This window comes from Mobula birostris, chromosome 8 (genome assembly GCF_030028105.1).
Source record: "Mobula birostris isolate sMobBir1 chromosome 8, sMobBir1.hap1, whole genome shotgun sequence".
NCBI classification, from domain to species: domain Eukaryota; kingdom Metazoa; phylum Chordata; class Chondrichthyes; order Myliobatiformes; family Myliobatidae; genus Mobula; species Mobula birostris.
This window is the reverse complement of record NC_092377.1, coordinates 120,356,700-120,369,073: the sequence shown is the minus strand read 5'-3', so window position 1 is coordinate 120,369,073 and position 12,374 is coordinate 120,356,700. Positions and strand designations below refer to the sequence as shown.

At 39.9% G+C, this 12,374-nt stretch overlaps 1 protein-coding gene across 9 annotated transcripts in view; it reads right to left on the bottom strand.

The window, feature by feature from the left end:
- The window catches only part of LOC140201635 (uncharacterized), a 108,152-nt gene that overhangs the window by 40,113 nt on the left and 55,665 nt on the right, over nucleotides 1–12,374 (bottom strand). For 5 of the 9 annotated variants that reach the window (XM_072266036.1, XM_072266037.1, XM_072266043.1 and 2 more), the window contains exon 2: nucleotides 10,542–10,790. The exons of 1 other annotated variant lie outside the window; for it this stretch is intronic. In XM_072266036.1, the coding sequence (XP_072122137.1) occupies nucleotides 10,542–10,790 (249 nt within the window). Of the gene's footprint in view, nucleotides 1–1,743; nucleotides 1,799–6,610; nucleotides 7,048–10,165; nucleotides 10,281–10,541; nucleotides 10,791–12,374 lie in introns of those variants that run through there. 3 more of the 9 variants (XM_072266034.1, XM_072266038.1, XM_072266041.1) reach the window with 2 other exon arrangements.

Below are 12,374 nucleotides of genomic sequence, written 5' to 3'. Positions count from 1 at the left end.
TTCCTGTCACAGGTTTTCCCAAACAGTGCTCAGTACTCCAAGTGTGACCTCACCAATGATTTATACAACTGTATCGTAACGTCCCAATTCTTCGACTCAGTTCCTTCACTAATCAAGGCCAATGTGCTCAACACCTTTGTTACCAGCCATGATGCCACTTTCCATAAACTATGCATCTTTGTTCCTATGTCAAGTTGTTTCCGAACTGGTCTCGGTCCATGTTCTGCTCAGATATAGTTGCTTTTTTTTAAGTTCGTAGGGATGGTTTTAGGGAGTTAGGGGTCAGAGTCGGGTTTAGGGAGAGAGATGCTGAGGAATTCTAGTCAGGCCAAAGATTACACCTCCGCTCTGTGATTGAAGCCCAGTAACAAGGATGTGCAACAAAACACATTCATGAACCTTGAGCTGGCAAACACCATGGAGAAGGTTGACAAGGGCTGTAGGCCCCTGGATCAGATGTGTGTGTGAGCAGGGGGCACAAGAGCCTAGGTATGTGAGTCAGTGACTCCGGAGATCAGGGACTGGAGTTCCAGTGCTGTCACCATGGTTAATACCAAAGTTTGAAGCTCAAGGGTTGAACAGACACCCTCAAGTAGCAGCCTGATGTCTGAAGCCCTTGGTCAACGACACAGGGGAAGATAGAGGTTCGTTGTCTGAGACTCAGACTCAGAGGCCTGACCTTGGGTTGGAAGGCCGTCTTTGTGTGTTGGGAGGAAAGAGGTTTTTTTGATGCTGTTACTTTGCTCTGTGTTGTTCCGCTGAAGATTGTGGGTTTACTATGTTTGCACCAGAATATGTGGTGACACCTGTGTATTGCCCCAGCACATCCTTAGCTTCTCCCAGTTATTAATACAAACAACACAAACGTGTTTTGATGTATATGTGATAAATAAATGAATCTTAGATTCCTCCATTCCACGACATTCACTAGTAACTGATCAGTCATAATTCTCCTCTGATTTGACTTTCCAAAATGCATCGTCTCACACTCATCTCCATTGAAATCCATTTGCCACTGATTGACCCACTTCCCTAACTAATCAAGATCCTTCTGTATTCCATGGCAAACTTTTCGCTATCAATAGCACCTTTAATTTTGTGTCATCCACAAACTTACTGATCAAGCCTTGTGCACTGGCATTCGAATAATTTCTATAAACAGTAATCAAAAGAGACCCAGCACTGATCCCTGCAGAACTCCGCTCGTCACCATGCTCCATTCCAAGAAACAACCTTCAAACACCACCCTTTGCTTCCTACATCCAAACCAGTGGTGAATCCACTGAACTATCTCACCCTAGATTCCATGAGATGTAAACTTACAGACCACGTACCATGCAGGATCTTGTCAAAGGCCTTTAAACTCCATACAGATGTTAGCCACATCCCTATGCACATCGTCCTTCTAGCTCACTCATTCAAGAAACAGCTAGAAAAATTCAAGAAGCTCCACTTTCTACACACAAATCTATGCTGACTGATTGTGATCAGATTCTGTCTACACAATTCCAATTCCTGGTAGATCCAGTCCCTCAGAATTCCCCCCCAGTCACTTCTCCACTGAGGATATCAGTCTGACCGGTCTGTCGTTCCTGGCTCATCCTTGTTGTTCACCTTAAACCAGTGCTCCCCAACTTCCAGGCCGCCAACCGATACTGGGCCGCGAAGCATGCAGGTATGCAGCAGTAGCCAGGACGCACCCAGCAAATCTTTAAGAAAAAAGCAGCGTTCAAAGCCACTAACCACTCCATCTGTATTTTCTTTCCCTCCTCCCAGTTAGTAAAAAGAGTAGAGTGACCTTGTAAAAAAGATAACAAAGTCTCAGCAAAGAAAAGCATTTACATTCCATCATCTAATAAACAAGAAAGAACCAAAATGTTATCTCTTAGAGAGAAAAACCAGCGCCGTCTTCAAGTTTAACATTGACTCCCTAAAAAAAACTTCAAATTCAATTATAAAATGTTATAATAAAACAGAAAAAAAATAGTATATCTGACCCAGCTGAATTTTCAAAAATACTAATTAATAATATCATAAGTAATTAAACCATCCCAAATATATATAAAAAGCCCTATTAGTAGGAAAAAACTACCAATTAGCTGATTTAAAAAAAAACAAAAAACTCAAACCAAGTATTAAAGGAACAAATCCCCTTATCTTCTTTTCTCAGTCGAATGTTCAGATGATCATTTACAGTCATACTTGAGCCATAAATCTTCTTTCCAAAGGAAAACCAACAATATGCGATAATGAACAACGCTCCTTGTCTTCTTTAATTAGTCTCTCAATGAAATATACAAATGACCTTCATAAATCTTCTTTCCAAAATGCGAATAGTATACAGTTAGCCAAACAACCTTTCAGATAGTTCATTCAGCAGCGGCGTCAGTAACTGCGGCGAGTATAGCTTGAACAAAGTCCAGTGCAGCTTTTGAATCAAAAAAAATATGAGGAGGAGAATTAGCGGGAAAAACTTTAATTCTTGTCGGATACCTCAGAGAGGGAAACAGTTTGTTATCATATGCCTGTTTCATTACCAGGGGCAAATTTTGATCTTTGTTCCATTACCTCTCTCGGGTAATCTTCGTAAAAACGGACCTCAGACTCCATAAATCTAAACATTCTGTTTTCTTGCCTGTCGCATTATTTGATCTTTAATTTTAAAGTGTTGAAAGCAAACCAGAACAGATCTTGGTTTACTAGAATCCTTCAATTTCGAAGTGAATGCCCTGTGTGCCCTTCCTATAGCAGGCGGCTTTAATAAAATGGTAGGAAATAAAGTGTGAAAAAGCCTACCAAAGTGAGCAGTTAAATCTCCATCTTCAGCTCCTTCTTGCTGCCCAACAATTCGTATATTCTTTCAGCCAGACCTAGTTTCCAGGTCTAAAATCTTATCCTGATATCTTTCCAAACGAGTTGTAGCTTCAGACAACTTTTGCTTAGTTATCTTCAATTCCTCTTCATGTGGAATAACTTGAGTTTCCAGGTCTTTAAGTTTTCCCAGAAATGACTTCATTTCATTCCTATTCTTTTCCAGTTGGTCTTTAATTGACCTATTCTGATCCTTAATTGAATTCAGTGTCCGAACGATATCTTCAGCCCACGATGGCATTTCATCAGATCTTTCATTTTGCACCTTTCCTTTCCCATTACCTTTATCACTGGGTTCACGAATTGTTGCACTGCAAGAAGGAGCTGAAGATGGAGATCTAACTGCTTACTTTGGTAAACTTTTCCACACTTTACTTCCAACCATTTTATTAAAGCTGCCTGCTATAGAAAGAGCACATAGGGCGTTTACTTTGCCTTTTTCTTGGGTTTTCAGGAAGCAGGGTGGGATTAGAGTTAGGGGCTTTTTCCCATTGGGTGGCTCTGGAGCATGCGTATTTTCTATCTGGTTGTAATCCTCATCGCCACCGTTTTTGACCATCCCATATTGGTATGTGGTCTGCGCAAATTAGAATAAAATTATAGTATGTTATTTAAACGGATTAATATAATAAGTTGGAATGTACCTGGTTGGAATCATCCTATTAAACGAAAAAAGACTTTTGAAATTATTAACCGATTCCAGCCTGATATAATTTTTGCTCAAGAGACACATATTAGGGCAGGAGATCAAAATAGATTTTTTGGCTGGTGGAATGGTTTGCAATTCCACTCTACTTCTCAGAGTAAAACAAAGCCATGTCTATTTTTATTAAATCTAATATATTTATTCAAGAGGATATTGAATCAGATTCTAATGGTAGATTTTTAATTGTTAAAGGAACGATCTGTAACAGAAAAGTTGTTTTGGTTAATTTGTATGGTCCTAACTTAGATGATCTTTTTTTAAAGAGGTATTTGCTTTACTGCCTGATTTAAATGAATATGTGCTGATAATGGGCGGGGATTTTAACTGCTACTCAAATCCAATGATTGATCAACCAATAAGTGACTTCCAAATTTTAACTGCTACTCAAATCCAATGATTGATCAACCAATAAGTGACTTCCAAATTGTTCCGCGTCATTTATTAATTCCTTTTTGATTGATTTTGGATTGATTGATTTGTGGAGGTATCTCCATACCGATAACAGAGAATATTCTTTCTTCTCACATTTATAAAAAATATTTCTTGCCTAGTGTTAAAAATTGTGAATATAATGCTATTGCTATATCTGATCATGCGCCTCTGAGTTTGTCTTTTGAATTTGATGATGTCATTCTTGCCCGCCCACCATGGCGCATGTCTCAGATATTATTGCAAAACTCTGACTTTGTCAGTTTCATTGAAACCCAGATAAAACATTTTTTTCTTTTTAATGATATAGGGCGTATATCTAAATTAATTATATGGGATACATTTAAAGCATTTTTATGTGGTCAGATTATTTCTTATTCAGCTAAACTTAAAAAACAGACTAACGCATAATTAGATAGAATTTCAAAACAAATTAAAGATTTAGATAATATCTATAAAATTTCCCCTAATATTGATTTGTTTAAACAAAGGGTGGAACTTCAATCACAATATAACCTGTTATTAACTTATCCCATTGAAGGATATTTGCTTAAGTTAAAGAGCTAATTTTATATGTTTGGAGATAAAAATAATAAACTGCTTGCATCTCAATTAATAATGTCTGCAGCCAAAGGCAAATCATGAATATCCGTAAGAAAGATGGTACCTTGGCTCAGGAATATGAAGAAATTAATAAGATTTTTGAAGATTTTTATACTGAACTTTATAAATCTCAATGTCCGTTAGATTCCTCTGAAATGAATGCTTTTTTACAAAAGATTGTTTTTCCTAAAATCTCAGTTGAGGATCAAAACACTCTTGATGCTCCAATCACTGGAGTCAAAGTTCATAAAGCTATTTTTTCAATGCAATCTGGTAAGTCCCCGGGACTTGATGGTTATCCTGTAGAATTTTATAAAAAATTTGGAAAGTTGCTTTCTCCGTATATGTTGGAAATGTTTAAGGATTCTTTTGTGAAAGGTGACTTACCCTCTGCTTTTTATGAGGCTTCTACTTCTTTAATTCTTAAAAAAGATAAAGATCCCACTGACTGTGCTTCATCTAGACCTATTTCATTACTGAATATCGACACGAAGATCCTGTCAAAGATAATGGCCAATTGGATAAAATTATTTTTAAAGATCAAACAGGCTTTATAAAGGGTTGCTATTCTTTTTCAAATGTTTGGAGACTACTTAACATTAGAGTTACAGAATACACTTGGACTAAGATGTTAACTGTCCTGTGCTATCACCAGTGGGATCATCAGTTGATCTGCCACCTGTCTTCAGGAGTTTTGGCCCGCTTATGATCAAGACACCCTTGAGGTGGTGGGCCAGCAGTGCTAAAGCACCACCAACCACTGGTGAGTTTAAAAACTTGGCATCTGCCTCTATCAGAGTTGTTGGTCACTTCCACCCAACAGATAGTCTGCTCTTCAGGTGTCTATGCAACTACTGAAGGGTTTGCAAAAGATGTATACACTGTCCGACTATCTGCCCCTCTGGACATACTTGGTCCACCGCCATGCTTTCTCTGCTGTCTCAGCTACAGCCCTGCTGGCTGACTTGATCTCTCTTCCAGTGAAGCCAAGGTCACGCAGCCACTTCTGGAAAGTGAACGCAATAAACCCACGGCAGCCTACTTCAAATGGATAGCATGACACCCTCCACCCTCTGTCTCTGCACTCTGATCTTAATTCTGCATACTTGGTTAACTTGCGCTCATGGGCTTCATCGACGTTGTCTTCCCAGGCGACTGTGAGTTCACCAATAACTACTTCTCTACTGGTGTCAGACATACGATTATATCCGGACGCAATGTTGTGAAAGCTATTTGCTCCGGGAAACTGCCTTTCCCATCCAGATCGGCCTTGACACACCAATCATTGGCTGAAGAAAGTATGCTTGATCGTGAGCCTATGCTGTACGCCCTTGACTTGGAGCCTTCTTTCACAAATGATATGCGATGTTCTGTGCAGCATGGGGCATGAGATAAGTTGTGCTGCAGTACTCTCTGCTCAACCGCTTCTGTTACAACTTTGAGAATGTTGTTATGTCTCCAAGTGTACATGCCGCTGGAAAGATTGACTCTGCATGCACTCAAGATATGTTGAAGTGTTCCCTTCTCACTACAAGCAACACACCTGTCTGTCTTATCTTCATACCAGGGGTTGAGGTTGGCAGGTGTTGGGAGCAGATCGTACGCTGCTCTACATAGAGAAGAAATGTGGAGCAGTTCCATCTGCCACAGAACATTCTAAGATAGATGTCGTTGTTCAACACTTTTCCACTGGGTCCAAGCCCCTTGTTTGGCCAGGCCACCTGTTTTAGTTAACCTCTTCTCCTCATCTACCTCTCATATTTCTTGTGTTACAAGCTCACGGTGCTCCTTACCTGTAGAAGATGACCACCACTTGTGGGTTGTCCATCCAAGTCCCTGGCGGCCTAGCTGGATGGCCCCAACCATCCCCTTGTGCTTTAATCTAGACTCTGCCTCATCAACTGCTACACGGGCTGACCACTTCCTGCCTGATCTCACATTCGGCTGGGTGTTCTTGAAGACAGGGTCTTTTGAGTCCCGGAGCATCAAGAATGATCTTACCTTGGCTACCTTGACCTCTTCAACAAGGGATTGCACTGGGATGGTAAGCTTTGTCTGGCTACTGTGGATTGCAACATTGGTGAGGCTGCTTGGTACTCCAAGCGACTTCTTCACATACTTGTTGATCTTCCGTTCCATTGCCTCAACATGAGACATTGCCACCTCATTGACAGTTAGTGGCCACATTATCCGTGGCATCAGTCCATACTGCAAGCACCACAACTTCAACTTGCCAGGAAAGCCACACTTGTCGACAGACATCAGACCTCTGCTGATCTGTTCTCCTGTCTCTTGAACCCTCTTGGTGTCTCTCAGCTTCTCTGTGTACCATCACCCGAGGCTCTTAACTGGTTGGTCCTCAATGGATGGAATCTCCTCTCCACAAAGTGTGAATTCGTCCTCTTTTAAAACTCCACAATGTGTTCCATCTTTGGATGCTGAAAAAGCATTCGATCGCGTTGAATGGAAATGTTTATTTAATGTTCTAGAGAAATTTAGCTTTGGTGTTAATTTTAATAATTGGATTAAAATGATATATAAAGCCCCTATTGCTACTGTTGTCACTAACAATTGTAGGTCTTTTTTTTAAGCTTTCATGGGGGACAAGGCAAGGCCTTTGTTGTTTAATTGAATATTAGAACTCCTTGTTATTGCTCTTCGTGAGGCTAAAAATATCCATGGGATTTTTGTGAATGAGACCATGCATAAGATCGCTCTTTACGCGATAATTTATTGGTTTATATATCTAATCCTGACCAATCTATCCTGCCTTGCTAAAATTATTTAATAAATTTGGAGATTTTTCAGGATATAAAATAAATTTTAGTAAAAGTGAATTGTTTCCTTTAAATGATTCTGTCTCTATATATGATAATACTCCTTTTAAAGTCTTGGATTCTTTTAGATATTTAGGTATTATAATTACTTAAAAATATAAGGATCTTCATAAAGCCAACTTGTTCCTTTAGTAGACTCTATGAAGTATTTATTTAGTAGATGGAGTCGACTTACATTTTCTCTTGTTGGTCGCATTCATATAGTTAAGATGATGATTTTACCAAAAATGTTTATATTTATTTCAGAATATCCCTGTTTTTTTGACTAGGAAGTTTTCTGATCGGAATGATTCTGTTATTTTATCTTTTATTTGGAATAATAAAAGACCAGGAATTAGTAAATATCACTTACAAGAATTGAAAAAGGATGGAGGTCTTGCTTTGCCTAATCTAGGAATGTATTATTGGGCTGTTAATGTGCAATACACGTCTTTTTGGTTATACTGGGTTGATAAGAGTGATCGGCCAATCGACCTGGAACTAAAAGTTGTAAAACAGTTTTATTTAACCTCGTTATTGGGAGCTGCTTTACCTATGTAATTCGCTAAAGTTGTAATTTAAACCGATATCATGTGATTAAGTATTCTTTACAAATTTGGCTCCAATTCGGCAATATTTTTAATCTTAAAAAATTTAAACTTTGTAGTTTAATTTATCAAAATTACTTTTTTAAGCCTTCTTTGAGTGATTCAATTTTTTTACTTTGGAAAAATAAAGGTATTAATTCTTTTTTGGATTTATTTAAAGGAGATAGATTGATGTCTTTTGAATTGATAAATATTCTCTTTCATACTCACACTTTCTGCAATACCTGCAAGTTAGACATTTTTTACAAAAATATTTAAGTAATTTTCCTTACATATTGGAGGCTGACCTGTTAGATACTATTATGAGTATGAATCCTTCGATCAAGGGTTCTATTGGAAGAATTTATAATTTATTATTACAATGGGATAAGCGTCCTTTATCTAAGATTAAACAGGATTGGGAAAAGGAACTCAATTTGACTTTTATGACGGAGGATTGGATGCAGATTTTGAAGTTGGTTAACTCTTCTTCAATTTGTCCTAGCCATTCATTGATTCAATTTAAAATTGTATATCGTTATCATTTGACAAAGAAGAGACTTTCTAAAATCTTTTCTAATGTTGATAGTTATTGTGATAGATGTAAAACTGAGATAGCTACACTGACACATATGCTTTGGTCTTGTTCTATATTGGAACAGTTCTGGAAGTCAGTTTTTTTCAAAAATTTCTAAAGTACTTAAAATTAATCTACAACCTAATAAATTAATTGTGCTTTTTGGAATAATTCCTCAAAATATTCATGGTATTTCTGTGTCTGACCAAAATGTTATTGCATTTGTTACATTGATAGCTAGGAGGGCCATTTTGTTGAAGTGGAAGGATACATCAGCTCCCACTTTGTCACAATGGTTCTCCCAAGTGATGCTATGTCTTAGTTTGGAGAAAATTAGAAGTCGAACCTTTGAACCTTTATTTCATTTTGAGAAAAAATGGGGCTCATTTGCTCGTAATTATCATTTGAGCTAATTGATGGATTTTTTCCACGATCTAATTGTAAATTTTTTGGTATATTTTCTTTTCTTGCTGGCGGTTTGATGTTTATTTTTAGAAGCTTTTTGTGTGACGCATGGCTCCGGGGTTGTACACCTCATGGGTTCTTTTTTTCACTTTTGTTGCTTAGTAAGTTTTTCTGTTATCACAAATTTTTTTTCAATCTTTAAGATAATGTCTTTTTCAAGACATTGAAAGTGTTGTACTCATGTTATTTCTTTTGTATAATACAACAATAAAAAGATTTCAAAAGAAAGAAAGAAAAAGCCAAAATAAACAAGCTAATTAATTAGATGCCACCGGGCCTCTAAATGTCGGCCCAGATCAGAGGCGATTGATGATAAAAAGCCTCTGATCTGGGCTGACATTTACCTGCCGGGCGGCACCTAATTAATTAGCTAGTTTATTTCGGCATTTTTCTTAAAGATGTGCTACCGCTGCACACCTGCATGCTTCGCAGCCTGGAGGTTGGGGACCACTGCCTTAGACAACCAAACAAGTTCAGCCCACTCAAGTCTTACACAACTTCACCAATGTGGTGAAGGACATTGCAATCTCTGGCAGAATATCCACTAATATTCCTCTGGCCTTCTATAAAGTCCCAGGAGACACTCGGTCAGGCCCTGGGGATTTATCTACCTTATGTCACTGTAAGGCTGACAATACCACCTCCCTGGTCATAAGACTATCCACCAAAACATTTCCATGTTTCCCGTATTTCTGGAGCATGCTCAGTAAACACTGAGGAAAATACATTTTAAAACCACACCCATCTCCAGCTGCAGAAGACATCGGCAGCCTTGCTGATATCTAAGGGGACCTACTCTATCGTCAGCCACTCTTTTACTCTTGATTCAACATCTTGGGATTTTCTTCACCTCACCTGCCAAATTCATCTTTCACTCTCCTTTCTCTGCCGATCTTCCTCTTGAGAGTATTCTGAGCCTTTCTAATTCAAGGGATTCTCAAGTCCTAGACCAAAACACTCTGTGTTTCATTCTTTTTCCTGATCAGAACTTGACTATCTCTCATCATCCAGAATTCCCCACACTTGCCAGGTTTACCGTTCACCTCAAAAGAACAAATTGCCCCTTAACTCTCAATCTCTCTGCAGTCATGCCCAAAGCCTGCCCTCTCACCGTTACAGTTAAGCTTTTCCGAGCTACTGTCGTTCATCTCTGGGCTGTAGCTTAAAGAACTCAAGAAGCCGATCATTCATTTGGCACTGATACGGTCTTACTGCCCTGCAGATCTTCACTCCACCCTATTGCACAACACAAACAGTATATTGTTACCTGGGAATTGGTACTGAATTGACCTCAGGACCCATGGGGGATTCCTTCTCTGACCCACCCACCCTCCCTCCCGCTGCATCTTCTGACTGACTGTGGTACAGACCCATCACTCTCCCCCCACTACCACCCCAGACACAGATCCGACACGTCCCTTATGTTCGTAGTGGGAAGTTTACAGTGTAAAATGAGGTGTGGCAATAGAGGGTCACGTTTTACCCACCGGAGCAGGAACCTCCTCTGGGTCGGGTCCTGTCGATGAGACTCTGTTTGACAGTCTGAATCACTGTGGGGCACTGGTACATCTTCAATCCACTCCACCAGCTACTGGAATCCATCCAGGATACACGAAAAACTATAGTTCCCTTATGGAATAACCCTGGATCTGTTGTTACCTTCTCCTCTCGGACAGCTAGGGATTCCTGCAATAGAATCACGGCACAGATGTCTTCCTTCTGCACTGTCCCTCCTCCTGAAACACAGAGTAACAGAGTGAGCTGGGTGATGCCGCGGGAGGGCTGTGTGTCTCTCAGGGTACAGCAGCATCTTCCACCCAGGGCTGTGCCCACCCTCTTGCCCCCTGTGTGCCCGGGTGGTGTTGTGGTGATGCTGTCTGTGTACAAGGCAGTCCTCACACCCCCACTACAGGCACTCACGTCCCACAGGAGGTACAGCACAGGGATTTTCAGCCCAATCACCAGACCCCCTATCAGTTGCACAGAAAGATCCACATACACCATTTCACACAGAGCGAGGGAGCCCAAGTGTGTCCCAGACAATGTTGCATCACAATACTTGGCAGATTGCGTCACTGATGTTTGTGGGAGCTTGCTGTGCACCAATACACATCTCCCATCACAACAATAACATCTGTCCCCTCAACAGATACAACTGGGCAGGACATTATCATCTGCAGAAAGTTATTGCATCAGTGCATGCCCTGATTCATAAGTGATTCAATCCCAAGGAACACACACAGTGTTAGTGTGCTCCTTAGGTAGGGAAGAGCCAGCAGAGATCAGAAGTCCCCAAAAGGGAAGGTGTGTTGCCATTAAGGCCTTTATTTGACTTTGTTGGGTCTATGTTTTAAATGATTTGTTTGTAACTATTTTCTAGTAAAGTCAAAGGTTGTTGATTATGTTACAGTCTAACAAAGGTAAATTCATTATCTATGGTATATCGCAGCATGTGATGACGTCACCTCCGGTTTCACCATGTCTTATGTGTAGCCTCCGGTTTGGAAAAGGTGTGAAGGTGGGTGCAATGCATGCAGCATGATCGTGGGGAGTTCCATTTCTACCCATGGAGAAACATTATGCAAGCAACGCCGTAAGTTCATAGGAGTGTATTTGAAGTAAAAATATCAACGCAGTTTCTGTTAAGGAAGCAGCAGTTGGGGCAACGCGCATGTCGACTTTGCAATTCCAAACTCGGGTTGGGCTCGAGCCCGATGGCGGTTTAAAGCGACCCCCTCGCACGCTACTCGGCGCGGCTGGAGACACTCGCTAAGAGAGCGCGCGTGGTCTCCAGAATGAAACAGACGCTGTATATGCTTGTATTTTTTTATCAACAGTTTGCACCATACGATGTTAATGTGGAAGAGTGAATAGTAAATGGTTAACCTTACTACGACTCTGTCTGCATTGGCTCCGGTTTAACTTAGTGTTTAGTCAAGAGTTTCAACACACTGCATGACAACACTACAGAAGGATTTTCAAGGAAATGTTATCACTCAATGACTTCACCTGTGCTAGAAGAAATAAACAGGTAGACTACTTTCTAACTAGTGAGAAAATTCAAAAATCTGAGGACTTGGGAGACCTTGTGCAGGTTAATTTGCAGTTTGAGTCATTGGTGAGGAAGGCAAGTGCAATGTTAGCATTCATTTCAAGAGGACTAGAATATAATAGCAAGTATGTAATATTGAGGCTTTATAGAGCACTGATGAGGCCTCACTTGAAAAATTGTGAGTGGTTTTGGGCCCCTTTTATAAGAAGGGATGTGCTGACAATGCAGAGGACATTCATGAAAACAATTCCAAGATTGAAAGGTTTGT